This window comes from Ranitomeya imitator, chromosome 5 (genome assembly GCF_032444005.1).
Source record: "Ranitomeya imitator isolate aRanImi1 chromosome 5, aRanImi1.pri, whole genome shotgun sequence".
Classification (NCBI taxonomy): Eukaryota; Metazoa; Chordata; class Amphibia; order Anura; family Dendrobatidae; genus Ranitomeya; species Ranitomeya imitator.
Window position 1 is genome coordinate 474,934,193 of NC_091286.1, and position 26,504 is coordinate 474,960,696.

General features: G+C 43.0%; 1 protein-coding gene across 1 annotated transcript in view; it reads left to right on the forward strand.

Moving 5' to 3' along the window:
- Positions 1-26,504, forward strand: part of SLC2A2 (solute carrier family 2 member 2) — a 110,978-nt gene that overhangs the window by 35,602 nt on the left and 48,872 nt on the right. Inside the window, exons 3-6 of the mRNA XM_069727331.1 lie at positions 7,102-7,295; positions 8,466-8,590; positions 16,748-16,863; positions 25,786-25,948. Of these exons, the coding sequence (XP_069583432.1) occupies positions 7,102-7,295; positions 8,466-8,590; positions 16,748-16,863; positions 25,786-25,948 (598 nt within the window). The remainder of the gene's footprint in view (positions 1-7,101; positions 7,296-8,465; positions 8,591-16,747; positions 16,864-25,785; positions 25,949-26,504) is intronic.

The following is a 26,504-nucleotide window of genomic DNA, read 5'->3' on the forward strand; positions in this document are numbered from 1 at the left end:
ACAGCACAGCTTACTAAACATGCTTAACCCTTCAGAAACCATACCGTTTTAAAAGCATGAAACCACAAAAAGAGACGGGGTGGGGGGGGGAAGGAGAGGCTGTGTTATCATGCACTCGACAAAGGGGGGCGTCCATGGTAACACAAGTCCCAATAAAAACACGTGACACAGGAAATTTTGGTTGGAATAAAATGGCCGTGGCGTTTATTTTGGGTTACATATAAAAGTTTTATTTTAATCCAAGAATAAGCATAACCATTAAAATCTGAATAAACTGGCTGAAATCCAAACACATAACCCAATCCACCCGAAATCAACGGGCGACGTTCCCAAACGCCTAGCCTTAAGAAGGCGAGGCCCCCCCAAAACGCCAGAGCCACTTTTCAATGATGGTCTGGAAATCCAAATTTAAGATGTCCAGACCAACATCAGATAGATGCACCAAATCCCTCCTATACATGCCTGGAATGACATCCTCCAGATCCACATGCCTTTAAGAAAAACCTTCAGTTAAACACATAAACTTTTCCAAACTCCTGTTGACTCGCTTACGAATCCTTTCCAAGAATACCATATTACTACTGAACCATAAAAACCTTGGAACGATTTCTGAAAATACAAGGGTTGCATTAAAAAATTCTGTTTTTAAAATGGATATATCCCTTCTCATAAAAGCAATCAGATTAAGGGTGCCGATTTTACCCAAATCATTTCCTCCCAGATGCAAAATTACTAAGTTCGGAGAAGGCCATATTTTCTTCAATCTTCACATGTCTTCAATTAAATTTTTCCACTGCATTCCACGCCTGCTAAACCAAAAAACTTGGAGAAAAGAAGGATTAAAAGAAAGATTCTCTGTATACAATCTCACATTCGCCCTTTTTTTCAGCCCAAAAAACATAAGAATGTCCGATGATCCACACCGACAAAATTCCTAAAAAATGAACCAAATGTTAAGAGGGATATAAATTAGGGCGGATGTACAATTTAAATCTATCTGAATCCCAACGACCGATTTTTTTTTTATCGTGTTATCATGAAAACCCAATCTAGAGGCCTCAGTTGCCGCTCCAATACGAAAAGAATGAGATGATATTTTTAAATCCGTCAACTTCAGCTCCTTTAAACATTTTTTGAGAATAAAATTAAATTGAAAACAAGTAGCAGGCTCGCCATTAAGATGAACAAAGAATGGGCCATTGATCTTAGGCCTTAATAACACCCATTTTTTCGTATTGGAAACAGGACAAATAGTATTGTCAGAGATCGAATTCAACCGCAAGGAAGAGCCTCTACCTATTTGATCCATTTTGGATTTTCTGATAAATAGCATGACATGAGAATCAAAAATTTTAACATCTTCAACGAACAGGCCAGACGGAACAGACTTCTTTTGGGATACTAGTTCACCAATTCGCCATGCTGCAAAAAAAAGCCAAAGAAAAAGCTGTGGAAAAAAGGCACGATTCAAACTCATTAATACAAACTGAGGAAACACAAGAACAGAGGTTCTTGAGTAAATGGAAAGAAATAGGATGTCGCTCATCAGGCTTAAAGTGAGCCCTTTTAAAACCTTTTAAAAATTGGTGCACATGAAAAATATCGGACTTAGGATTGGCACCTAAAACTTTAAGAAAAAATGAAACTCCCGCTATATTTTTTGACAGGGCAGAATAAGATAAACCTTTTTTCACTAGATACTCTAAGAAATTAAACGACATTTCCACGTTACAAACTGTATGTGGGTGATTCCTGGCTAAACAAAAATTAAACCACAAATTCCATGCCGCCGAATATTCGGCCCATGTTCTATCAGCCAAAGATTTAGTAATGAAGTGTAAAATTAATCCTGTATCACATCCCAAATCCATTGTGGGCAAGCTGCTCTGTTTCCTTCTGCTTCCCGGATTTCACTCTTGGGTAGAAAAAGCTGGCAGTGACAAACAGATGCAGCATTACTAAAAACTCATTTGTTCAGACTGGCCTACCGCCTCAATGCATTAACCTAACGATCCCTGTGTGGCCTATATTAAAAAAAAAAAAAAAAAATTAATTAACTGGTTCATGCAGCTTTACATGAACACCCAAGCCTTACACTATGGCTGGTCCGAATAACTATAGCAATTGTTACCATCCACCTCTCGTGTCTCCCCTTTTCCTCATAGTTTGTAAGCTTACGAGCAGGGCCCTCACTCCTCTTGATATCTGTTTTGAACTGTATTTCTGTTATGCTGTAATGTCTATTGTATGTACAAGTCCCCTCTATAATTTGTAAAGCGCTGCGGAATATGTTGGCGCTATATAAATAAAAATTATTATTATTATTATTATTATTATTATTACTATTGCTCACAGAGGAGAAAGAAGCTTTTAACCAGATGTTATACTCCAAACAGAGAAAAACCATATGCCTAATGATCCGAGCAGCCCATCTATTTTTCGAAGACAGGGTATTCACTGCAAAAACTAAACCCTGATTATTAGAAGAAAACAAAATTATTTTATTACTGAGAAGCACACCCCAAAGCTGTAAACATAAAAATATAGAGAATAAATCCAAAACAGTCTGGTTATCTTTTACATTAAGCTGATGCCATGACAGCGGCCATGCCTCAGACGCCGAAAAAGACGAAAATGATAAGCTAAAACCTAACTCTCTATCAGCACAATAAAACAAAGACAATTCATCCGCAGAAACAAATGATGTCTGCCACACCGCTCTTCCATTAAAATTAGACAAAAACTTCAACCAAACTTTCAAATCTTCCTTTAACGCCTTACCAAGACGAATATGAGAATGCGGGGAGGAATGGCCAGCAGTTGCTTCATACAATCTCCTAGAAAAACCCTGCCTATGGGAATAATTCTTAGCGCAAAATTCAAAGCTCCTAACAAGGACTGCAATTCTTTCAGAGTAACCTTCTCTACCGCCAAACAACGAGAAACGGAAGCATGAAGCTTAGATAATTTCTCAGGGGGTAAGGAACAAGTCATACTTTCAGAGTCTAATAAAATACCCCAAAATTCTAAGAAGGTACAAGGAGGTACCGTTTTCTCTACAGCAATGGGAATGCCAAAAAGATTACAAATACTCAAAAATTTGTTCAACATAGAATGACAAATAACTGAATCAATCGGACCAAAAAATAAAAAATCATCTAAATAGTGTAACATACCGCCACCTTCAAAATCTAACTCGACTACCCACGGCTCCGGCGCAGGCGTACTTTGCTCTGCCCTGTTGAGGGCAGACAAAGTACTGCAGTGCACAGGCGCCGGAAAGGTCAGAGGCCCGGCACCTGCGCACTGCAGTACTTTGTCTGCCCTCAACAGGGCAGAGCAAAGTACGCCTGCGCCGGAGCCGTGGCTGAAGATCAGAAGAGGACGTCTTGTAATGAAGATGGGAGGCTCCGGAACGGACCGGAGACACCCATCTGACCTGACCAGCAGCGGGACAGCCCCTGGGTGAGTATAATCTAACGTCTTTTTCTCCTCTTTCAGGATACATTGGGGGCTTATCTACAGCATTACAGAATGCTGTAGATAAGCCCCTGATGCCGGTGGGCTTACCTCACCCGCGATTTTCAGGGTGACAGGTTCCCTTTAAAGCAGAATCTCTTGCTGGACGCTGTGTGTGTGCTGTCTACTGATTCTCTGAGCTCGTTTATCCCATCTCCTCTAATCTGGTCTTGTACATTAACTCTGGTGGGCCCGTTGCACCCACAGTCCTTTTACACATTGGACTAAAGTTGGCTGAACCAAGGGGAATGGGCGCCCAGTCACTTAACGCCATAGCAATTTCAGCAAGTGTGTATTTTCTGCCACAGGATGCTGCTCTCTCAGCTATCTGTGAAGATTTTCCTCCAACATGAGAGCTAAAAAAAATGGAATTGTAGTGTATGACACAATTTTCTCTAAATGTTATCCTTCTTCTTTATAGGCATAACTCACTAGTTTACATCAATTTCATTAGTATTTGGTACTATTGCCCTTAAACTGAATGACTTGGGTCAAAAGTTCAGTATATCCTTCCACAAGCTTCTCACAATAGTTGGTCAGAATTTGAGCCCATTCCTTCTGACAAAACTGGTGTAACTGATCCAGGTTTGTAGGTTGTCTTGCTTGTACCTACCTTTTCATCTTTGCCCATAAATTTTCAATAGGATTGAGATCAGGGCTATGTGATGGCCACTCTAAAACATTGACTTTGTTATCCTTAAAGGGAACCTGACAGCAGATTATGCCACTATAAGATGTGGCCACCGCCTTTCAGGGCTTATCTACAACATTCTATAAAATAAGGAACCTTTATCACAATCATCCTTACCCCACGAAGCGAGATCTTGCATGGACCCCCAGACCACGGAAGACTGACAGTCATCTTGTGTTTCTTCCATTTCTAATAATTGTACCAACAGTTGTTGCCTTCTCACCAAGCTGCTAGCTTATTGTCCTGTAGCCCATCCCAACCTACAAGGCCTACAATTTTGTCCCTGGTGTCCTTAGACAGCTCTTTGGTTTGGCCATGGTGGAGAGATTGGTGTGTGATTGACTTACAGATTTACAATTTAGTGCACATATTGTTTTACTCTCCCTCCTTAATACGCATATAAAGTATAGACCAAAAGTTTGGACACACTTTCTCATTTAAAGATTTTTCTGTATTTTCATGACTATGAAAATTGTACATTCACACTGAAGGCATCAAAACTATGAATTAACACATGTGGAATTATATACTTAACAAAAAAGTGTGAAACAACTGAAATTATGTCTTATATTCTAGGTTCTTCAAAGTAGCCACCTTTTGCTTTGATGACTGTTTTGCACACTTTTGGCATTCTCTTGATTAGCTTCAAGAGGTAGTCACCGGGAATGGTTTTCACTTCACAGGTGTTCCCTGTCAGGTTTAATAAGTGGGATTTCGTGCCTTATAAATGGGGTTGGGACCATCAGTTGTGTTGTGCAGAAGTCTGGTGGATACACAGCTGATAGTCCTACTGAATAGACTGTTAGCTGATTTTTTCTTGCCATAATACAAATTCTAAGTAAAGAAAAACGAGTGACCATCATTACTTTAAGAAATGAAGATCAGTGAGTCTGAAAAATTGGGAAAACTTTGAAAGTGTCCTCAAGTGCAGTTGCAAAAATCATCAAGCGCTACAAAGAAACTGGCTCACATGAGGACCGCCCCAGGAAAGGAAGACCAAGAGTCACCTCTGCTTCTGAGGATAAGTTTATCCGAGTCACCAGCCTCAGAAATCGCAGGTTAACAGCAGTTCAGATTAGAGACCAGGTCAATGCCACACAGAGTTCTAGCAGCAGACACATCTCTACAACAACTGTTAAGAGGAGACTTTGTGCAGCAGGCCTTCATGGTAAAATAGCTGCTAGAAAACCACTGCAACAGTGGACAGGCAACAAGCAGAAGAGACTTGTTTTGGCTAAAGAACACATGGAATGGACATTAGACCAGTAAAAATCTGTGCTTTGGTCTGATGAGTCCAAATTTGAGATCTTTGGTTCCAACCACTGTGTCTTTGTGCGACGCAGAAAAGATGAAAGGATGGACTCTACATGCCTGGTTCCTACCGTGAAGCATGGAGGAGGAAGTGTGATGGTGTGGGGGTGCTTTGCTGGTGACACTGTTGGAGATTTAATAAAATTTGAAGGCATACTGAACCAGCATGGCTACCACAGCATCTTGCAGCGGCATGCTATTCCATCCGGTTTGCGTTTAGTTGGACAATCATTTATTTTTCAACAGCACAATGACCCCAAACACACCTCCAGGCTGTATAAGGGCTATTTGACCAAGAAGGAGAGTGATGGGGTGCTACGCCCGATGACCTGGCCTCCACAGTCACCACACCTGAACCCAATCGAGATGGTTTGGGGTGAGCTGGACCGCAGAGTGAAGGCAAAAGCGCCAACAAGTGCTAAGCATCTCTGGGAACTCCTTCAAGATTGTTGGAAGACCTTCCCGGTGACTACCTCTTGAAGCTCATCAAGAGAATGCCAAGAGTGTGCAAAGCAGTCATCAAAGCAAAAGGTAGCTACTTTGAAGAACCTACAATATAAGACATTATTTCAGTTGTTTCACACTTTTTTGTTAAGTATATAATTCCACATGTGTTAATTCATAGTTTTGATGCCTTCAGTGAGAATGTACAATTTTCATAGTCATGAAAATACAGAAAAATCTTTAAATGAGGTGTGTCCAAACTTTTGGTCTGTACTGTATGTTTTGTCAATATAAAAAGGGGAATAACCGATTGCCAGATGCCTCTGGATGCTGCTTAACCCCTTTAGGAACAATGGATCGGGCATGCTAAAATTAAAGATGCCCAATCCTTCTTTCTCTGGCATCTGCTGTTGGTTGAGAGTAAGGAAACCCCTATACACAAGAGCCAGGATTTTTTTAACTTTCTTTGTTATCCGTGAAAAAGCTGGTTTTCAATGTGAACCCCCACGAGACATGACTGAGCAATTTACTGATATGGAGCTCATGGAGTAAATATGGACACAGAATTGCCTCCATTATGGAATGAATGGCTCTGTCTGGGTTGTCATTGTAATACAGTTTTTCAGGGATTCTAACGAAAATCCTGTTTGGCATACACCACTGTGTAAATGTGTACATAGCCTGAAAGTCCGTTTACACTGACCAACCAGCCGCACAATATGACCACAGATCGGTAACTTTTACTAGTCGGCTGTTGTTTAAGTGCCTATTTATATACAGTAGGCAGAACAAAGTAGATGATAACCCTTGAGCGATCTAGATTGCTCGATGTGTATAGATTGCAACTGTTCTCGGCAGATCGAGTCCTGTTTATTGCTGAGAACAATGATCTGAGGTGTTGCACAAAAGATCAATTCACCCGATGAACGATGGTTTTTCTTCTTTCATTAGGTGATCGGCAGGGTGCTTATACTACAAGATAATCGTGAAGCGAGCGTTTTTAACTAGGCTCGCTCATGATTATCCTGCAATGTAAATGTCCCTTTATGTGTATGAACAATTTATCAGGAACCCTTGAGTGTTTAATGTAATGACATGGATTAGTTTTATTTAGCCTGTTCTATTCCATCACCTAGATAATTGAAAACCACTATGCAAAAGTACTGGAGGTGCCGATAGTAGAACTCACAGACAGAAGTGGAAATGAGACAGCTGAACCTGCAGTCCACCCATCTGTTACCATGTACTGGTCGCTCTCGGTATCAGTTTTCTCTCTTGGCGGATTGGTGTCTTCCTTTTTTGTTGGATGGTTTGCAGACAAATTTGGAAGGTAAGCAGCATTCATACCTGTGCAGCATTAGACCTAATATTGGAGAAGAGAACAAAATTTAGTTTTTCCATTATTGGTAATTTTTAAGGTTGCACTGTACTAGACATTTTCGGGTTTCTTACTTTTTAAACAACTCTGTGTGATCAGAGTAACATCTAATATCAGCCTAAATGATTTTTTTTTTAAATAATCCAGTTACCATAAAAGCAAAATGTCTTTGGTGGCTGTAGTTCTGATACATGCGACATATGGGTACTAGAAGTTACCTATGAACTCTGGACAAAACATAAGTTTTTGTGTCCCACTTTGAGAGTTAAGTTCCATCTCCTATGGGAAAAGCACAAATAATACCATTCATCATGAAGAATATTGGTTCCAACAACAAGATTATTCCATTCTGTGAAAGTAATGAGAACTTTCAGGTGAGAGATTTCTGTACAGGCATTTGAGTGTATATTGGTAAAAAGTCACACACATTAAGGATGTGCTTTGTAGAACCAGTTATGTAAGAATCTGCTTGTTGTTCTGTACTATGAACTATGCTCAATACAATAAAAGTATAATTATGTAGCTCATTTGTGGCGTACAGGACAAAGTGTGTGTCCAGATTCACATTTGGCTCAAAATTTGACTCCTAATATGATGAAGTATGTTGCGATCAATAAGGAGAGATTCTGGGTAAAGATATTATTGTCAGGCTAAAGACCCTTTGTAGGTCATGCTATCTAACCATATATATCCTCCTTCAAGGGAGTCTGCCAGGAGGTTCTTGCTACATAGTCTGAAAGCAGCACGACGTAGGGGCTACTTGCTGCAGTTTCAATAAAATCAGTGTTTTACCAGCAGTAAATTACCACTAGAAGACTAGTTGTCATGTGCCCTGTAATTCTCGTGCTCTGTATCACCCCGACCAGCACTGATTGGCAGCTTTTTGCCAATGTACACAGAAAGCTGCCAATCAGTGGTGTTAAACAAAGCTCAGCATTCATATAACTGATAGATCTGGAGCAGAAAAATCAGTGATTGTTATCAAAACTACAGCAAGCAGCCCAGTAAGTGACAGATTACTAGAATCAAGGTATCTGCCCATACATCATTCTTCTCTCAGATTACATAGCACAAGCCTGGTGACTGATTCCCTTAAATTTCAGATCTTCTTTTGTATTTTAGGATTAAATCCATGATGATTGTAAATACTTTGGCCGTCATTGGTGCCCTTCTCATGGGACTAGCTCCTTTGGGACAAGCCCACGCCCTAGTAATTTCTGGTAGACTTATAACTGGTCTTTATTGTGGTAAGTGGATCATTTCTAAACTTCTCATATTTTCAACTAGAAGGTTTTTGTTTCTTTTTTATTCTGAATAAAATGTGATCTAGTTATTATCACTGTATGCCAATAATGTTGGGAAAGCTTACCTGTACCATTACTAAAGGAGCAATCACTTCACACTACAGCAGCTGCCCATAGCTTGTTGCTAAAATAAGTATTACCTATTATAAACCTGTAATGCTAGACAGCCAGTTGTTATCAGTCAGGACAGGAGAGAACCATGCCTGGTGTGGACCCTTGAGCATAGATTTTCAAAGCAGTGAAGAACATAGTCACATGCTTGTTATCATGAACACACTATCTCAACAATCTTAAGGTGCCTTGAAAACGAATTCATACCCCGTGAACTTTACCACATTTTTTAATGTTACACCCACAAATTTAAATGTATTTTATTTGAATTTCATGTGATATTTCAACATAAATTAGCACATGTTTGTGAAGTGTAGAGGAAATGATACCACGGTTTTCTAGCTATTTTAAAAATATACATCTGAAAATTGTGACGTGCATTTGTATTCAGCCCCCATTAGTCTGATAACCCTAAATATAATAATCCTGAGTAACCAATTGCCTCCACACGTCACAGAATTAGTAAACTGAGTCCATCTGTGTGTAATTTACTCTCAGTATGACTACAGCTGTTCTGTGAAGGATTCAGAGGTTTATATGAGAACATGAGGGATCAAACAGAATCATGAAAACCAAGGAACACACAAGACAGGTCAGGGATAAAGTTGAGGAGAAAAGTAAAGCAGGGTTAAGTTATAAAGACAAATTGCCCAAGATTGACGAAAGCAAGCTATAAAAAGTCCAGTTTGCAGTTTGCAAAACGCCATGTAGGGGACACAACTAGCTTGTGGAAATAGGTGCTCTGGTCAGATGAGACCAACATAGAGCTTTCTTGGCTAAATACAAAACTATGTGTGGTGGAATACCAACACTGAACATCATCACCCTGAAAACACCATCAGTCTCACTGAGTTAGAAATAGTTTCCAAAGAAGAATGGGTAAACTTTTCAACCTATAGGTGTGCAAAGCCGGTAGAGACATACCCCAAAAGACTTGCAGCAGAATTTGCAGCGAAAGATGGTCCTACAAAGTATTGACTCAGGGAGATGAATACAAATGCACGTCACAATTACCAGATTTATAATTTTTTTTAAATGATTAGAAAACCATGAATTGTTTCCTTTACACTTCACACATACTTGCCAGTTTGGGTTGGTATATTATTATTATTTATTGTTATAGCGCCATTTATTCCATGGCGCTTTACATGTAAGGAGGGGTATACATAATAAAAACAAGTACAATAATCTTAAACAATACAAGTCATAACTGGTACAGGAGGAGAGAGGACCCTGCCCGCGAAGGCTCACAATCTACATCTACATCATATAAAATCCCAATAAAATACATTTCAGCTTGTGTGTATAGTGTGAAGGAATGTGAAAGAGTTCACGAGGAACAAATACTTTTTCAAAACATTGTATATGGATGTATAGGACTCATCTAACAGTGGACCATTTTTCAAAAGTTTAAACTTTTTTTTAAATATGGATAACTGTATTTTAATTGAATTTTTACAAATAAAATTACAGAATGACGACATAAAACTCAAGATATTAGCAAACAGTGCTACACAATTTAACTTAATAATCTATCCGCAATAATGAATGAACTCAACACTGAAGAGATCACTTCTTGCGATTACATTTAAAAATGAACTGGAAGTTTTAACTTAAAGAGAATCCGTCAGGTCATTTTTGCGTACCCTACTAATAGCATCCTGAAATAGGATTTGGGCAGTTTTTTCAGGATATGTAACATAGTAACATAGTAACATAGTTAGTAAGGCCGAAAAAAGACATTTGTCCATCCAGTTCAGCCTATATTCCATCATAATAAATACCCAGATCTACGTCCTTCTACAGAACCTAATAATTGTATGATACAATATTGTTCTGCTCCAGGAAGACATCCAGGCCTCTCTTGAACCCCTCGACTGAGTTCGCCATCACCACCTCCTCAGGCAAGCAATTCCAGATTCTCACTGCCCTAACAGTAAAGAATCCTCTTCTATGTTGGTGGAAAAACCTTCTCTCCTCCAGACGCAAAGAATGCCCCCTTGTGCCCGTCACCTTCCTTGGTATAAACAGATCCTCAGCGAGATATTTGTATTGTCCCTTTATATACTTATACATGGTTATTAGATCGCCCCTCAGTCGTCTTTTTTCTAGACTAAATAATCCTAATTTCGCTAATCTATCTGGGTATTGTAGTTCTCCCATCCCCTTTATTAATTTTGTTGCCCTCCTTTGTACTCTCTCTAGTTCCATTATATCCTTCCTGAGCACCGGTGCCCAAAACTGGACACAGTACTCCATGTGCGGTCTAACTAGGGATTTGTACAGAGGCAGTATAATGCTCTCATCATGTGTATCCAGACCTCTTTTAATGCACCCCATGATCCTGTTTGCCTTGGCAGCTGCTGCCTGGCACTGGCTGCTCCAGGTAAGTTTATCATTAACTAAGATCCCCAAGTCCTTCTCCCTGTCAGATTTACCCAGTGGTTTCCCGTTCAGTGTGTAATGGTGATATTGATTCCCTCTTCCCATGTGTATAACCTTACATTTATCATTGTTAAACCTCATCTGCCACCTTTCAGCCCAAGTTTCCAACTTATCCAGATCCATCTGTAGCAGAATACTATCTTCTCTTGTATTAACTGCTTTACATAGTTTTGTATCATCTGCAAATATCGATATTTTACTGTGTAAACCTTTTACCAGATCATTAATGAATATGTTGAAGAGAACAGGTCCCAATACTGACCCCTGCGGTACCCCACTGGTCACAGCGACCCAGTTAGAGACTATACCATTTATAACCACCCTCTGCTTTCTATCACTAAGCCAGTTACTAACCCATTTACACACATGTTCCCCCAGACCAAGCATTCTCATTTTGTGTACCAACCTCTTGTGCGGCACGGTATCAAACGCTTTGGAAAAATCGAGATATACCACGTCCAATGACTCACCGTGGTCCAGCCTATAGCTTACCTCTTCATAAAAACTGATTAGATTGGTTTGACAGGAGCGATTTCTCATAAACCCATGCTGATATGGAGTTAAACAGTTATTCTCATTGAGATAATCCAGAATAACATCCCTCAGAAACCCTTCAAATATTTTACCAACAATAGAGGTTAGACTTACTGGCCTATAATTTCCAGGTTCACTTTTAGAGCCCTTTTTGAATATTGGCACCACATTTGCTATGCGCCAGTCCTGCGGAACAGACCCTGTCGCTATAGAGTCACTAAAAATAAGAAATAATGGTTTATCTATTACATTACTTAGTTCTCTTAGTACTCGTGGGTGTATGCCATCCGGACCCGGAGATTTATCTATTTTAATCTTATTTAGCCGGTTTCGCACCTCTTCTTGGGTTAGATTGGTGACCCTTAATATAGGGTTTTCATTGTTTCTTGGGATTTCACCTAGCATTTCATTTTCCACCGTGAATACCGTGGAGAAGAAGGTGTTTAATATGTTAGCTTTTTCCTCGTCATCTACAACCATTCTTTCCTCACTATTTTTTAAGGGGCCTACATTTTCAGTTTTTATTCTTTTACTATTGATATAGTTGAAGAACAGTTTGGGATTAGTTTTACTCTCCTTAGCAATGTGCTTCTCTGTTTCCTTTTTGGCAGCTTTAATTAGTTTTTTAGATAAAGTATTTTTCTCCCTATAGTTTTTTAGAGCTTCAATGGTGCCATCCTGCTTTAGTAGTGCAAATGCTTTCTTTTTACTGTTAATTGCCTGTCTTACTTCTTTGTTTAGCCACATTGGGTTTTTCCTATTTCTAGTCCTTTTATTCCCACAAGGTATAAACCGCTTACACTGCCTATTTAGGATGTTCTTAAACATTTCCCATTTATTATCTGTATTCTTATTTCTGAGGATATTGTCCCAGTCTACCAGATTAAGGGCATCTCTAAGCTGTTCAAACTTTGCCTTCCTAAAGTTCAATGTTTTTGTGACTCCCTGACAAGTCCCCCTAGTGAAAGACAGGTGAAACTGCACAATATTGTGGTCGCTATTTCCTAGATGCCCAACCACCTGCAGATTTGTTATTCTGTCAGGTCTATTAGATAGTATTAGGTCTAAAAGTGCTGCTCCTCTGGTTGGATTCTGCACCAATTGTGAAAGATAATTTTTCTTGGTTATTAGCAGAAACCTGTTGCCTTTATGGGTTTCACAGGTTTCTGTTTCCCAGTTAATATCCGGGTAGTTAAAGTCCCCCATAACCAGGACCTCATTATGGGTTGCAGCTTCATCTATCTGCTTTAGAAGTAGACTTTCCATGGTTTCTGTTATATTTGGGGGTTTGTAACAGACCCCAATGAGAATTTTGTTACCATTTTTCCCTCCATGAATTTCAACCCATATGGACTCGACATCCTCATTCCCTTCGCTAATATCCTCCCTTAAAGTGGACTTTAGACAAGACTTTACATAGAGACAAACCCCCCTCCTCCAGCATGTAACTTTTACTGCTGTATGATACCCCGTTGTGTTGCTGTAAGCCCCTGAAAATGTATAGTCTTGTGTCAGCTAGCCAAGCATATATAATTGCCAAATGAATATTCACCCCTTCCGCCACCAATAATTCTGCCCAAAGGCGTAGGGTTTTGGTTCAGGGGGGGGGGGGGGCGAAACTTTTGAGTGGTCCCCTAACCAGGTAACCTTGGTTGCAGCTCGTGAATAGTGTACAACTCGGTAATAGTGGAGGAGAACCTCAGCAGATGACCACGCTGTTACTGAAGATAATCTTTATATAAAGATTAACATGGATATTACCGCCATATAGTCAGTGGTAGATACCAATCCTGCAGAATATATAAGAGATGACAGTACAGTTATAGATGGTGACTTACCACTGACGTTCTTTCTGATGGAATCGTTCACTTTTCCCGTCTTTTCCATTTGGTCCAGACCGACATGACAACTTCTTCCAGCCAAGACTCGGCCTGCAGAGAATACACAAACTTATATATTCTGCAGGATTGGTATCTACCACCTACACAAACTCATCATCCTGCTGATACCCCAATACTGAGCCGCTGCTGCCATATGTGTCCGTATTACTGCACCTGCTGTGTGGTTCTCTGTGGCTTCAAAATTCTAAAGCACCTCTCTATAATATAGTAATGCTGGGCGCAAGTGCCCTAGAAAACAGTGCCCACATTTTTCCCCCTAGAAAGTAATAATGTCCTGTGCACCCCTTTGACAGTTGCAGTAACCTGAGTTCCCCTATAACAATAAGTGTCCACTTTACATTTAATAATGTCCCAAGTCTCCCCCCGTACAGCTCACCTATACACAGTATGATGCTCTCTTACACACAGTATAATGCCCCCTCACTGTATAGTGCCACCCACACAGTATACTGACTCCTTAGTAGCCCACAAATTGTTTGATGGCTCCAACACTAATTTCCACACTGTATGATGGCCCCCGCACTGTAATCTCCACACTGTATGATGGCTCCTTCACTGTAATCCCCACACTGTACGATGGCCCCCTAGATAGCCTCCATATAGTATAATGCACTAGTTTGTCCTAAATATAGTATAATGCACTCCCCATAGGCCTACTCTATATTGTATAATACACCCCCATAGGCAGACTCTATAGCACAAGGCAGCACCCCATAGGCAGACTCTATAGCACAAGGCAGCACCCATAGGCAGACTCTGTAGTGTAAGGCAGCACCCCCATAGGCAGACCCTGTAGTATAAGGCAGCACCCCATAAGCAGACCCTGTAGTAGAAGGAAGCAACTCCATAGGCAGACCCTGCAGTATAAGGCAGCACCTCCATAGCCAGACCCTGTAGTATAACACAGCACCCCCATAGGCAGACCCTGTAGTATAAGGCAGCTCCCATAAAAAAAACAGTAAATAAATACTCACTGCTCTTCATCCATGTTCCCGCGGTGCTCCGAGCTCCCACTCATCTCCTGAAAGCACGCCATTGCCCCTCTAAGCACTGGGCCAGGGGCAATGGCCCCCTATGCCCCCCCCGGTAGCTACGCTACTGATTCTACCCAGTGTCACTGATTGGGTGCAGTTAGACTGTCATATTACTTGTACTAGGATCACATCGCAATGCTCGGACTGACGTCTGCTCTCCTGACCTGATCATGACAGCTGCATAGAAATACATGCACTCACGCTCAGGTCAGGACAGAAGATGGCAAGTCCAAGGATTGTGATGAGATCCTCTAGCATACGGCAGTGTGACTGAATCACTGACACCGGCGCAGAGGGGTGGGAATTTGACTAGCTGGCATGCGACTATAGATTTTGAGGTGCTCACAGCAACACAACAGTGCAAACAAAAGTTACATATCCTGAAAGGCCTGCCCAAGCCCTATTTCACGATACTATTGGTAGGGTACACAAACTATTTGACAGATTCCCTTTAAAACTTTGGTAAAGAAAATTTTTTAATGTTACTATACAAGAGAGTATTGGAAGATATTAGGAATATTAACTTTATACAGGGGTCCCCTCTATTGGCCAGAGTTGCTAAAAGAAAGCTGCTAAAAAAGCCACGTTCTGATCTGGTGGACTCAGCCGTGCATTACACAGTCAGCCATTCATATGTTCCAGAAGCCAAACCTGCAGAACTGCTTCTCTGGGCTGATTTCAAATGTACAAGGAAACAATCCTTTCTGATTGGGGTAAATTCAGATCCCCAAACTAAACAATTACGGTATATAAAGATATTTTGCATTGATTTCGGTTTGGTACTTTTAAGCTACATTCTCACGATGAGATTTTGATAAATTTTTGACTCTGCGTGTTTTTGCTGTGTATCACATTGGATGGGATTGATAGAAATCTCATGCCCATTCAGCTTTTTTTACACACTGTAAACTGACCTTATCCTGCATTTTTCAAATCCGTAGCATGTTCATTTCTCTTGCGGGTATGCTGAGTTTTCTGTGTGGCTTGTCCCCATAGACTTGCATTAGGTGCGGAAATTCTGCTGCAAAAAAAAAACGCACATGTGTTTTTAGTGCGTTTCCATGGCGGAAAAGCATCGAAGACCCATTTAATCCGCACCTTAGTATTTCAATCAAATTTTGTCAAAGCAAAAAACCAGGAAGTATCAAAAACAAAGCCGCTTTATTTACAGCATGACACACCAGGAACAAAAATGCATCATCAACAATGTGATAAAAACACATGGTATAAAAACCCACACAAAAACGCAATGAAATAGCACAAATAACCTAATTGAAATAATATGTGCAAAAATTCTGCAACATAAAAAACGCACCAAAAGCTCATCGTGGGAACGTGGCCTTAGAGGGCAGTGTCCTCGCTCAGGAAGGTCAGGCAAATGCTGAGGCCCAATTGAGGAAGGAAGCCTTTCTGCTCTTATTTATGTCCTGTCTAGTTTATTTTATACAACTGTAGAAACTACACAGGAAACATCTGTGCCAAGAATCCCTATATATTAAAGTACGGTGGAATATATTTGAGACAATGTCAGACTGGGGTGCCAAGGGCCCACCAGTAACTGACTTTAAAGGGGGCCCACTTTTCACCTGCATACCAATATTATACTACCCCCATTCACAACTCTACCTATATCTATCTCTATGTAATAATAAACTGGATAGATGCTGCTTTTTTCTGTACAGAGTAAATTATGCCAAATACTGCCCATACAGAGGGATTGGGGGCTCAGATCTGCATAGGGGCCCACCGGGGGATTGCCCTGTTACTGTGTTGGCCAGTCCGAGCCTGATTTGAGCTATATATAAAAAAGATTACTATCTATCCTGAAATTATATATGGTGTTTGCGTAATCTAAGACATAATATGTGGGTGATCGCCTTTACATTGCATAATTGTAAATTCGAAAATTAGAATATTGTGTAGAAACATTCACTTTGATTGTCTTGGATATTATAGAGAAAAGAGAAATTTGGGATATGCTTATAAAATTCATTTTAAGCAGCAGAAATCAACTTTGTGCAAAAGAACAATCTTTGCGTCAGCCGTAAATAATCTTTACAATATAATTTATTTAGGGTTATCATCAGGACTAGTCCCCATCTATATAGGTGAAATTTCTCCCACTTCCTTAAGAGGAGCTCTTGGAACATTACACCAGCTCGGAATTGTAACTGGGATTCTTATCAGTCAGGTTAGTTACAAATTTATAACTATTTCAAACTAATATATACAGTATCATTGTAGAAGTAAATATAATTTAAGATTAAAATGCACATTATACAGTGGCACATAAGTTTGGGTACTCCTGGTCAAAATTACTGTTATTGTGAGCAGTTAAGCACGTTGAAGATGAAATGATCTCTAAAAGGCCTAAAGTTAATGATGACACATTTCATTTGTATTTTAGGCAAAAAAAATGTATTGTCAAGGTTTTCATTTTAAAAACTACAAAAAGGAAAATGGGCCAATTCAAAAGTTTGGACACCCTTGGATGTTTGTGTGCTCAGATAACTTTGACCAAGGTTTCAGACCTTAATTGGCCTGTTAGGGTTATGGCTTGTTCACCATCATTGTTAGGAAAGACCAGGTGATGCAAATTTCCCAGCTTTATAAAAACCCAGCCTCCTCTATCGTTGTGCCAAAAAACAGCAGCCATGCGTTCTTCTAAGCAGCTACCTAGCACTCTGAAAATGAAAATGGTGGAGGGCCACAAAGCAGGAGAAGGGCTATAAGAAGATATCAAAGCATTTTCAAGTTGCCCTTTCCTCAGTTCGAAATGTAATTTCGTAAATGTAACAAATGGCAGTTAACAGGGTGAATGTAGAAGTGAAGATAAGGTCTGGAAGACCGAGGAAAATTTCAGTGAGAGCTGCTCGTAAGATAGCTAGAGAGGCAAATCAGAGCCCCCACTTGACTTGCAAGAGACCTTCAGAAACATTTAGCAGACACTGGAGTTTTGGTGCATCGTTCTACTGTTCAGAGACAACTGCCCAAATATGGCCTTCATGGAAAGAAAGAAAGAAAGAAAACCTCTCCTGCATCCTAATCATAAAATTCAGCATCAGGAATATGTAAAATAGAATCTAAACAAGCCTGATGCATTTTGGAAAAAAAAGTCCTGTGGACCGATGAGGTTAAAATAGAACTCTTTGGCTACAATGATCAAAGGTATGTGTGGAGAAAAAATGGCACAGAATTTCAGGAAAAGAACATCTTGCCAACCATTAAGTATGGGGTTGGATCAATCATTTCACGGGTAGAGGGAAGAATGGATTCAATGAAATTTCTACAAATTCTTGTTGCAAATATAACATCATCTGTAAAAAGGCTGAAGTTGAAAAAAGGATGGATTCTGCAAATGGATAATGCTCCTAAAGACATATTTAAATCCACACTAGACTAGCTCAAAAGGCGCAAGCTGAAGGTTTTACAATGGCCCTCACAGTCCCCTGATCTGAATATCATTGAAAATCTGAGGCTAAACCTCAAAATAGCAGTACATGCAAGATGACCCAGGAATCTCACAGAACTGGAAGACTTTTCCAAGGAAGAACTTTAGGCCTTTTAGAGATCATTCTGTTGTGAATTCCACTCTTGGGCTCCCTCCGGTGGTTGTAAGTGGCACTTTTGTGAGTTCTGCTCTTGGGCTCCCTCCGGTGGTTTTAAGTGGTATGGCTGCTCCTTGGATTTAGCAGTCTGCAGCTGCTTCCACTGATTGTCTTTCTGCTCGGCTATTTATGCCTGGCTCTTCCCTTCAGCTAGTGACACTTGTCAATGGTTCCTGGTTGGATTCACATCTCTCTTGGATTTCCCTGATATCCTGACCAGTCCTGCAAAGTTAAGTCCTTGCTTTGCTATTTTCTGTCCACATGTTGTGGACTTATTTGTTCTGTGCATTATATGTTTTGTCCAGCTTGTTAGTATGGATTAATTCAGTTAAGCTGGAAGCTCTGGGAAGCAGATTTACCCTCCACACCTTTAGTCAGGTGTGGAGATTTTTGTAAATTCTGTGTGGATTTTTGTAGTTTTTATACTGACCGCACAGTATTCTATCCTGTCTTATCTATCTAGCTAGACTGGCCTCCTGTGCTACATCCTGGTTTCATTCTGTGTATGTCTTTTCCCTCTCCACTCACAGTCATTACTTGTGGGGGGCTATCTATCCTTTGGGGATTTTCTCTGAGGCAAGATAGTTTTCCTGTTTCTATCTTTCGGGGTAGTTAGTTCTCAGGCTGTGACGAGGTGCCTAGGGAGTGACAGGAGCATCCCACGGCTACTTCTAGTGTTGTGTTGAGCTTAGGGACTGCGGTCAGTACAGGTACCACCTCCTTCAGAGCTCGTCCCATGTTGCTCCTAAACCACCAGTTCATAACACATTTCATCTTCAACTTGCTTAACTGTTCACAACAACGATAATTTTGAACAGGGGTGCCCAAACTTTTGCAGGCCACCGTACATAAATATAATTAGATTTTGATTCAGAGAACAGAATGGAATTTATTATGTATTGATATTTATCCATTTACACACTTGAATCCATTTACATACTAGCCACTCATCTAAATGACCAACAAGTAATACTGCATTTAGGCTATCTTATTTGCGGCTTCCCTGTTATACAGATATTTTGTTTGTGATGAGACATAACTTATACATAACTTAATTTATAGACCTCTATGGTTTGATTTCTTTGCCTGTGTGGATTGGATGGGTTGTTACCGACATCTGTTTAGAAGTTCATGTCAATAGCACCTTTAGAAATATATTTACTTAGAAAATTAGTGATGTGTTCAATACTTATTTAATCCGCTGTATATTCTTTATGTAAAAGGATAATTAAAATACTTTTAAATCTAAGTGTGCTATGTGTTAGGAGTCGAGTTTCCTCTGCTGCACAGGGGGAATCTCGATCCGTCTCCGCTGCGGTCTCCCATTCTCCTCCAGCCGCAGTGGAGCCTGCTCAGCAGGGACGTCGATCCCAGCGTCTCGCTCAGTCTGACTCTGTGAGAAGAGTTACTGCTGCTTCTCCAGCTTCTGCCTGTAAAGCCTATACTGGTCAGCAGCGAGTGGACTTCTGTGGGACTAAGTCCTTGTCTGCGCACACTGAGCATGCCCAGGGCAAGATCTCCCGTTGGAGATCGAGGGTCATGTGCTCAGACTCTGCAGCGCATTCTATTGGTCCTCTTGGCAAGTCTTGGAAGGGCAAAGTTTCTGTGGCCGCTTCCTGTCCTGCAACTATATAAACTGCGCATGACCGCACGGCCATGCGCTAGTGTACAATTTAATATGTGTGTTTGTTGTGAGTGCAAGTCGTTCTTTAAATACCCCTACCCTATTGTATGATTGTTCGCGTATGGAGTATGGCTGCTATCTAGCGCCCGACTTATCACTCAACGTGTCACACACGTGTCAGCGTCTACTGCTGTGACCGCCAGTGCGGTGCCACGCGCCAGTGTGCGCTTCCTGACCCACGTCTGGGTGCTTAGTGGTGCCTGCCAGCACGGCACAGTTCGCACTTCGGTGCCTTAATTATATATTCCTTTCACACCCAGTTGCGGTGTACTGCCAGCAAGGGTCTAATCGGACTACAATCCCTGTTGGGGTTTAGTTCGCTGACCACTTGCTCGCGCTCTATGTGCGGTACCGCGGTCCTGTGACGCAACAGGATCGCTTTCTTCACGCTGGGTGAGGTTTAACCCACGCGTGTATACTTTTGAATACCGCCATATTGTCTGTCATTTCCTAGCAGCAGGTTTCACCTGCACGGTGGACCCCGGACTGCGAACGCATCTATATCATCTCTCTTGGTGCGTTCCGCCAGTCCTAACATTACACTAGCGCCAGGGTCTGGCTAGTGATGACAGACAAACAGCAATCTCTGCGGCATATCCAGCAGCTGGAGGGTAGGTTGGCGGCTCTCGAGAGCGCGACCTCAGCTGTGGATGTTACTGCAGTAGCTGTACAGGCTGCCAGTGTGGCTGCAGCTACTATGTCCATTGCCACCCCTGTTCCGACATTATCTCGCCTCCCGCTGCCAGAAAAATTTTCTGGTGATAGCAAGTTTTGTAGGGGATTTGTGAGTCAGTGCTCTATTCACCTCGAGCTCCTGGCTACACGTTTTCCCACAGAGCGGGCTAAGGTGGGATTTATTCTGTCTCTATTGTCGGACAGGGCGTTGGAATGGGCTACGCCGCTGTGGGAGCGTGGCGATCATGTGGTGCAGAGTGCTCCGCTGTTCCTGAGCGCTCTGAAACAGGTCTTTTTAGGACCTCAAGTCACCCATGATACTGCGCTCCAATTGCTGGCATTAACTCAGGGTGAGTCCTTGGTCAGTCATTTTGCCATCCAATTCCGCACCTTAGCATCTGAGCTGGATTGGTCGGATAAAGCTCTTATCCCCATATTTTGGAGGGGCTTGGCTGACCACGTAAAGGACGCTCTGGCCACTAGGGAGATTCCTGCCACACTGGAGGAGTTAATAACTGTCTCCACTCGAATTGACCTCCGTTTTAACGAGCGGAGGTTAGAGCGAGCCCAGTGTAGGCAGAGGTTTCGGCTGGCTCCTACTTTCGCCAAACCTCTGGAATTTCCGGTCCTGGTTCCTGAGTCACATGAGGCCAGGGAAGTGTCACAAGCAGGATCTAAGTCCCGGACCGCTTGTGCACTCAGGGTCTGTCATGTTTGCCAGCAGTCAGGACATCTAGCCTCCAGATGTCCCCAGCGGTCGAGGAAACGTCAGCGTCTAGTGGTAGTAGGTGGAGGTACACTAGACACGGCGACGTTTGCCTCTAAGTTGTCCTTTTAGGGGACAATTACTATTGGCTCATTCTCCCACTCAGTAGAGCTCTGCGTGGATTCTGGGGCGGAGGGCAATTTTATGTCTTCTGCCTTTGCCCAACGTCACGCAATACCCCTGGTTATGCTTGCTCAACCAGTAACGGTGTGAGTGGTGAATGGGTCGACATTGCCCTCACAGATAACACACCAGACCATCCCTTTTACTCTGTCCATGTCGCCATCTCATCAGGAGATAATTTCTCTGCTCGTCATTCCGGAAGGAATTGATGAGGTCCTGTTGGGAATACCTTGGCTACGGTACCACTCTCCTCATATCGAGTGGTCCTCAGGCAGAATTCTGGGTTGGGGTGAATCTTGTGGGGGTAGGTGTCAGAGGGAGTGCGTTCAGGTTGCTACTACTGAGGTACCCGCAGATCTATCCTCTCTCCCCAAGCAGTATTGGTCTTATGCAGACGTGTTCTCCAAAAAGGCAGCGGAGGTCCTTCCGCCTCATCGCCCCTATGACTGTCCTATTGATCTCTTGCCTGGTGCTGAGCCTCCCCGGGGTCGAGTTTATCCGCTATCTCTCCCGGAGACGGAGGCAATGTCACAGTACATCCAGGAAAATCTGGCAAGAGGATTCATTAGGAAGTCAGTGTCACCTGCTGGGGCAGGGTTCTTCTTCGTGCAGAAGAAGAATGGGGAATTGCGCCCATGCATAGACTACAGGGGTCTTAACGCCATCACCGTTAAGAATAAGTATCCTTTGCCCTTGATATCTGAGTTATTCGATAGACTTCGGGGAGCAAGTGTATTTACTAAATTAGATTTGCGGGGTGCTTACAACCTGATTCGCATCCGTGAGGGGGACGAATGGAAGACGGCCTTTAACACCAGGGATGGGCACTATGAATATCTGGTGATGCCCTTCGGGCTCTGTAATGCCCCAGCCGTTTTCCAAGACTTTGTGAACGATATCTTCCGGGATATGCTTTCCACCTCGGTCGTAGTCTATCTGGATGATATTCTTATCTACTCTCCAGATATTGACTCCCACCGGAGAGATGTTTTCAAAGTCTTCGACCTCCTACGGGCAAACTCCCTCTATGCCAAATTGGAGAAGTGTATGTTTGAGCAGGAGTCTTTACCTTTCCTGGGCTACATCATCTCGGCCCAGGGATTGGCTATGGATCCTGCCAAACTACAGGCAGTGATGGACTGGCAGGAACCCCATTCTCTGAAAGCGGTGCAGCGCTTTATGGGGTTCATAAATTACTATCGTCAGTTCATCCCCCACTTCTCAACCCTGGTAGCTCCCTTGGTATCCCTCACCAAGAAGGGAGCGAATCCTAAATCGTGGTCCGAAGAGGTCTCCAAGGCCTTCACTTCTATTAAGTCCCACTTTGCTAGCGCTCCCATCTTACATCGTCCCGAGGTGGATAAGCCATTCCTAATGGAGGTGGATGCCTCTTCGTTGGTGCAGGAGCAGTCCTCTATCAAAAGGATGCTCAAGGTCGGAAGCATCCATGCTTCTTCTTCTCAAAAACCTTCTCACCAGCGGAGAGAAATTACTCCATCGGGGATAGGGAGTTGCTGGCAATGAAGTTGGCCTTTTCGGAATGGAGACATCTCTTGGAGGGTGCTCGTTTCCCATTCCAAGTCTACACAGACCACAAGAATTTGGTCTATTTACAGACAGCCCAGCGGCTGAATTCTCGTCAGGCCAGATGGTCCTTGTTTTTCTCCCGGTTCCACTTCACTCTACATTATCTCGCCGGGGAGAAGAACATTCGTGCTGACGCTCTCTCTCGCTCCCTGGTGTCTACTGTGGAGGAGGAGGACGAGCCTCGGCTCATTGTCCCTTCAGAGAGTCTGAGAACCATAGCTCCGGTTTCGCTTGAGTCTGTGCCTCCGGGCAAGACTTTTGTCCCCATCAATTTGCGTCCGGAGGTTCTCTCGTGGGCTCATTCGTCCAGAGTGGGTGGACACTTTGGGGCAAAGAGGACATCTGAGTTGTTGGCGAGAATGTATTGGTGGCCACATATGGTTCGTGACGTTGGAGACTACGTTCGGGCATGTGTCTCTTGTGCCAAAAATAAGTCTCTCCGTCAACGGCCAGCTGGGTTGTTATACCCTCTGCCGGTGGCAGACAGGCCCTGGGAGATGGTCGGGATGGACTTTGTGGTGGGTTTGCCCAAGTCACGTGGCTGTACTGTCATTTGGGTTATCACCGACCATTTTTCTAAAATGGTGCATTTGGTGCCGCTTCCCCGGCTACCTTCTGCACGGGCCTTGGCAGCATTGTTTGTTAAACACATCTTCCGTCTTCTCGGTATGCCAGACAAAATTGTCAGTGACCGGGGTCCCCAGTTTGCGTCTCGGTTCTGGAGAGAGCTTTGTCGCCTTCTCAGTATCGAGTTGAATCTCTCTTCGGCATATCATCCCGAGACGAATGGGTTGGTGGAGAGAGCCAACCAGACCTTGGTCACATATCTGCGACATTTTGTCTCTGCTAAACAAGATGACTGGGCATCTTTGCTACCGTGGGCGGAGTTTGCTCTTAACAATGCTGTAGCTGACTCCACTGGACAGACCCCATTCCTCCTTAACTATGGTCAGCATCCGCGGGTACCTGTGCCCATGCCCGTGTCTTCCGCCGATTCCAGGGTGGCAGACTGGGCTGTGGAGGCACGGGACATTTGGGATCGCACTCAGGATGCCATTCGGGCTTCCAAGGAGAGAATGAGGTCCTCCGCCGATGTTCATCGGCGCCCCGCTCCGACCTTTGCTCCTGGCGACTTGGTGTGGCTCTCCGCCTGTAACATCAGGCTGCGAGTTGAGTCCACTAAGTTTGCGCCTCGCTACTTGGGTCCCTTCAAGGTTCTCGAACAGATTAATCCTGTGGTCTACCGCCTGGCTCTTCCTCCACGCTTGGGTATCACCAACACCTTTCATGTGTCCCTCTTGAAACCCGTATACATGTCCCGGTTTTCCGAGGCATCTGCCGGGACATCGGGTTCGTCTACGGACGATTACGAGGTGAACGCTATTTTGGGGTGTAAGGTGGTACGCGGCAAAAAGTTCTATCTGGTGGATTGGAAGGGTTATGGTCCAGAGAACAGGTCATGGGAGCCTGCTGAAAACATTCGGGCCCCACAGCTCATTGCTGCCTTCAAACGTAGCGAGGCCCAAGGAGGGGGGGGCCCTAGGAGGGGGGGTAATGTTAGGAGTCGAGTTTCCTCTGCTGCACAGGGGGAATCTCGATCCGTCTCCACTGCGGTCTCCCATTCTCCTCCAGCCGCAGTGGAGCCTGCTCAGCAGGGACGTCGATCCCAGCGTCTCGCTCAGTCTGACTCTGTGAGAAGAGTTACTGCTGCTTCTCCAGCTTCTGCCTGTAAAGCCTATACTGGTCAGCAGCGAGTGGACTTCTCTGGGACTAAGTCCTTGTCTGCGCACACTGAGCATGCCCAGGGCAAGATCTCCCGTTGGAGATCGAGGGTCATGTGCTCAGACTCGGCAGCACATTCTATTGGTCCTCTTGGCAGGTCTTGGAAGGGCAAAGTTTCTGTGGCCGCTTCCTGTCCTGCAACTATATAAACTGCGCATGACCGCACGGCCATGCGCTAGTGTACAATTTAATGCGTGTGTTTGTTGTGAGTGCAAGTCGTTCTTTAAATACCCCTACCCTATTGTATGATTGTTCGCGTATGGAGTATGGCTGCTATCTAGCGCCCGACTTATCACTCAACGTGTCACACACGTGTCAGCGTCTACTGCTGTGACCGCGAGTGCGGTGCCACGCGCCAGTGTGCGCTTCCTGACCCACGTCTGGATGCTTAGTGGTGCCTGCCAGCACGGCACAGTTCGCACTTCGGTGCCTTAATTATATATTCCTTTCACACCCAGTTGCGGTGTAGTGCCAGCAAGGGTCTAATCGGACTACAATCCCTGTTGGGGTTTAGTTCGCTGACCACTTGCTCGCGCTCTATGTGCGGTACCGCGGTCCTGTGACGCAACAGGATCGCTTTCTTCACGCTGGGTGAGGTTTAACCCACGCGTGTATACTTTTGAATACCGCCATATTGTCTGTCATTTCCTAGCAGCAGGTTTCACCTGCACGGTGGACCCCGGACTGCGAGCGCATCTATATCATCTCTCTTGGTGCGTTCCGCCAGTCCTAACACTATGTTCAATGCTGTAATATTATGTTGTTTGCCATCACAGTATTACATTTTGGACAGTTCTTTGCATTTCTTTGCCTGTACTATGCTTCTGCTGATTCAGTACACAACCACTGTCAGAGTGATAGTAAAAACTCAATGTTGCTCCATTTTAGGTTGTTGGATTAGACTTCATCCTGGGCAGCAAGGACTTATGGCCTGTCCTCCTGGGTCTTTCTGGTGTACCAGCTGTGATTCAGACAATTTGTCTGTTCTTTTGCCCAGAGAGCCCCAGATATGCCTACATCAAACTTGGAAGAGAAGAAGTTGCCAAAAGAAGTAAGTGATGTTCAACAGTTCTTTTTATTACAATTTAAAAAAAAAATGAATGCAGTCTAGTAACAATCCAAATAGGTGTATACTATGTTAGTCATAGTGTGCCATACCTATATTGCACTTTGCAAATAACCTCTTCAGAGTGGAAGATGACTCTAGTGCCAATTGGATCTAGCAATCCTAAAAGTAAACATCGACCCTTTTACGAGCCTTGCCACAAGACTTAGGATAAGAAGCCAAACTAGAAACTCCATTTTCATACACATATTTTGGGGTGTTTGCCAATCCTCAGTGCAAAGCAGAACATCTAATTTGGCTAGGAGAGGGGCATCTGACAGCAAGTCTAAGGAGAAACGTTTCTCCTTGTGAGGAGCATATTTTGGAGAATTTGCATTTTTAAAATCTCATAAGAGCATTACATTGCCTATAAGTCTCCTTACACTGGCTTGGCACTCCTCACAAGGAGAAACATTTCACTGTATATATCCTGTATTGCACTTGTTCATGTTTTAACGTGGAAAATGATTTAATGACAAAGTTATGGTGTGCTTGACTCTTC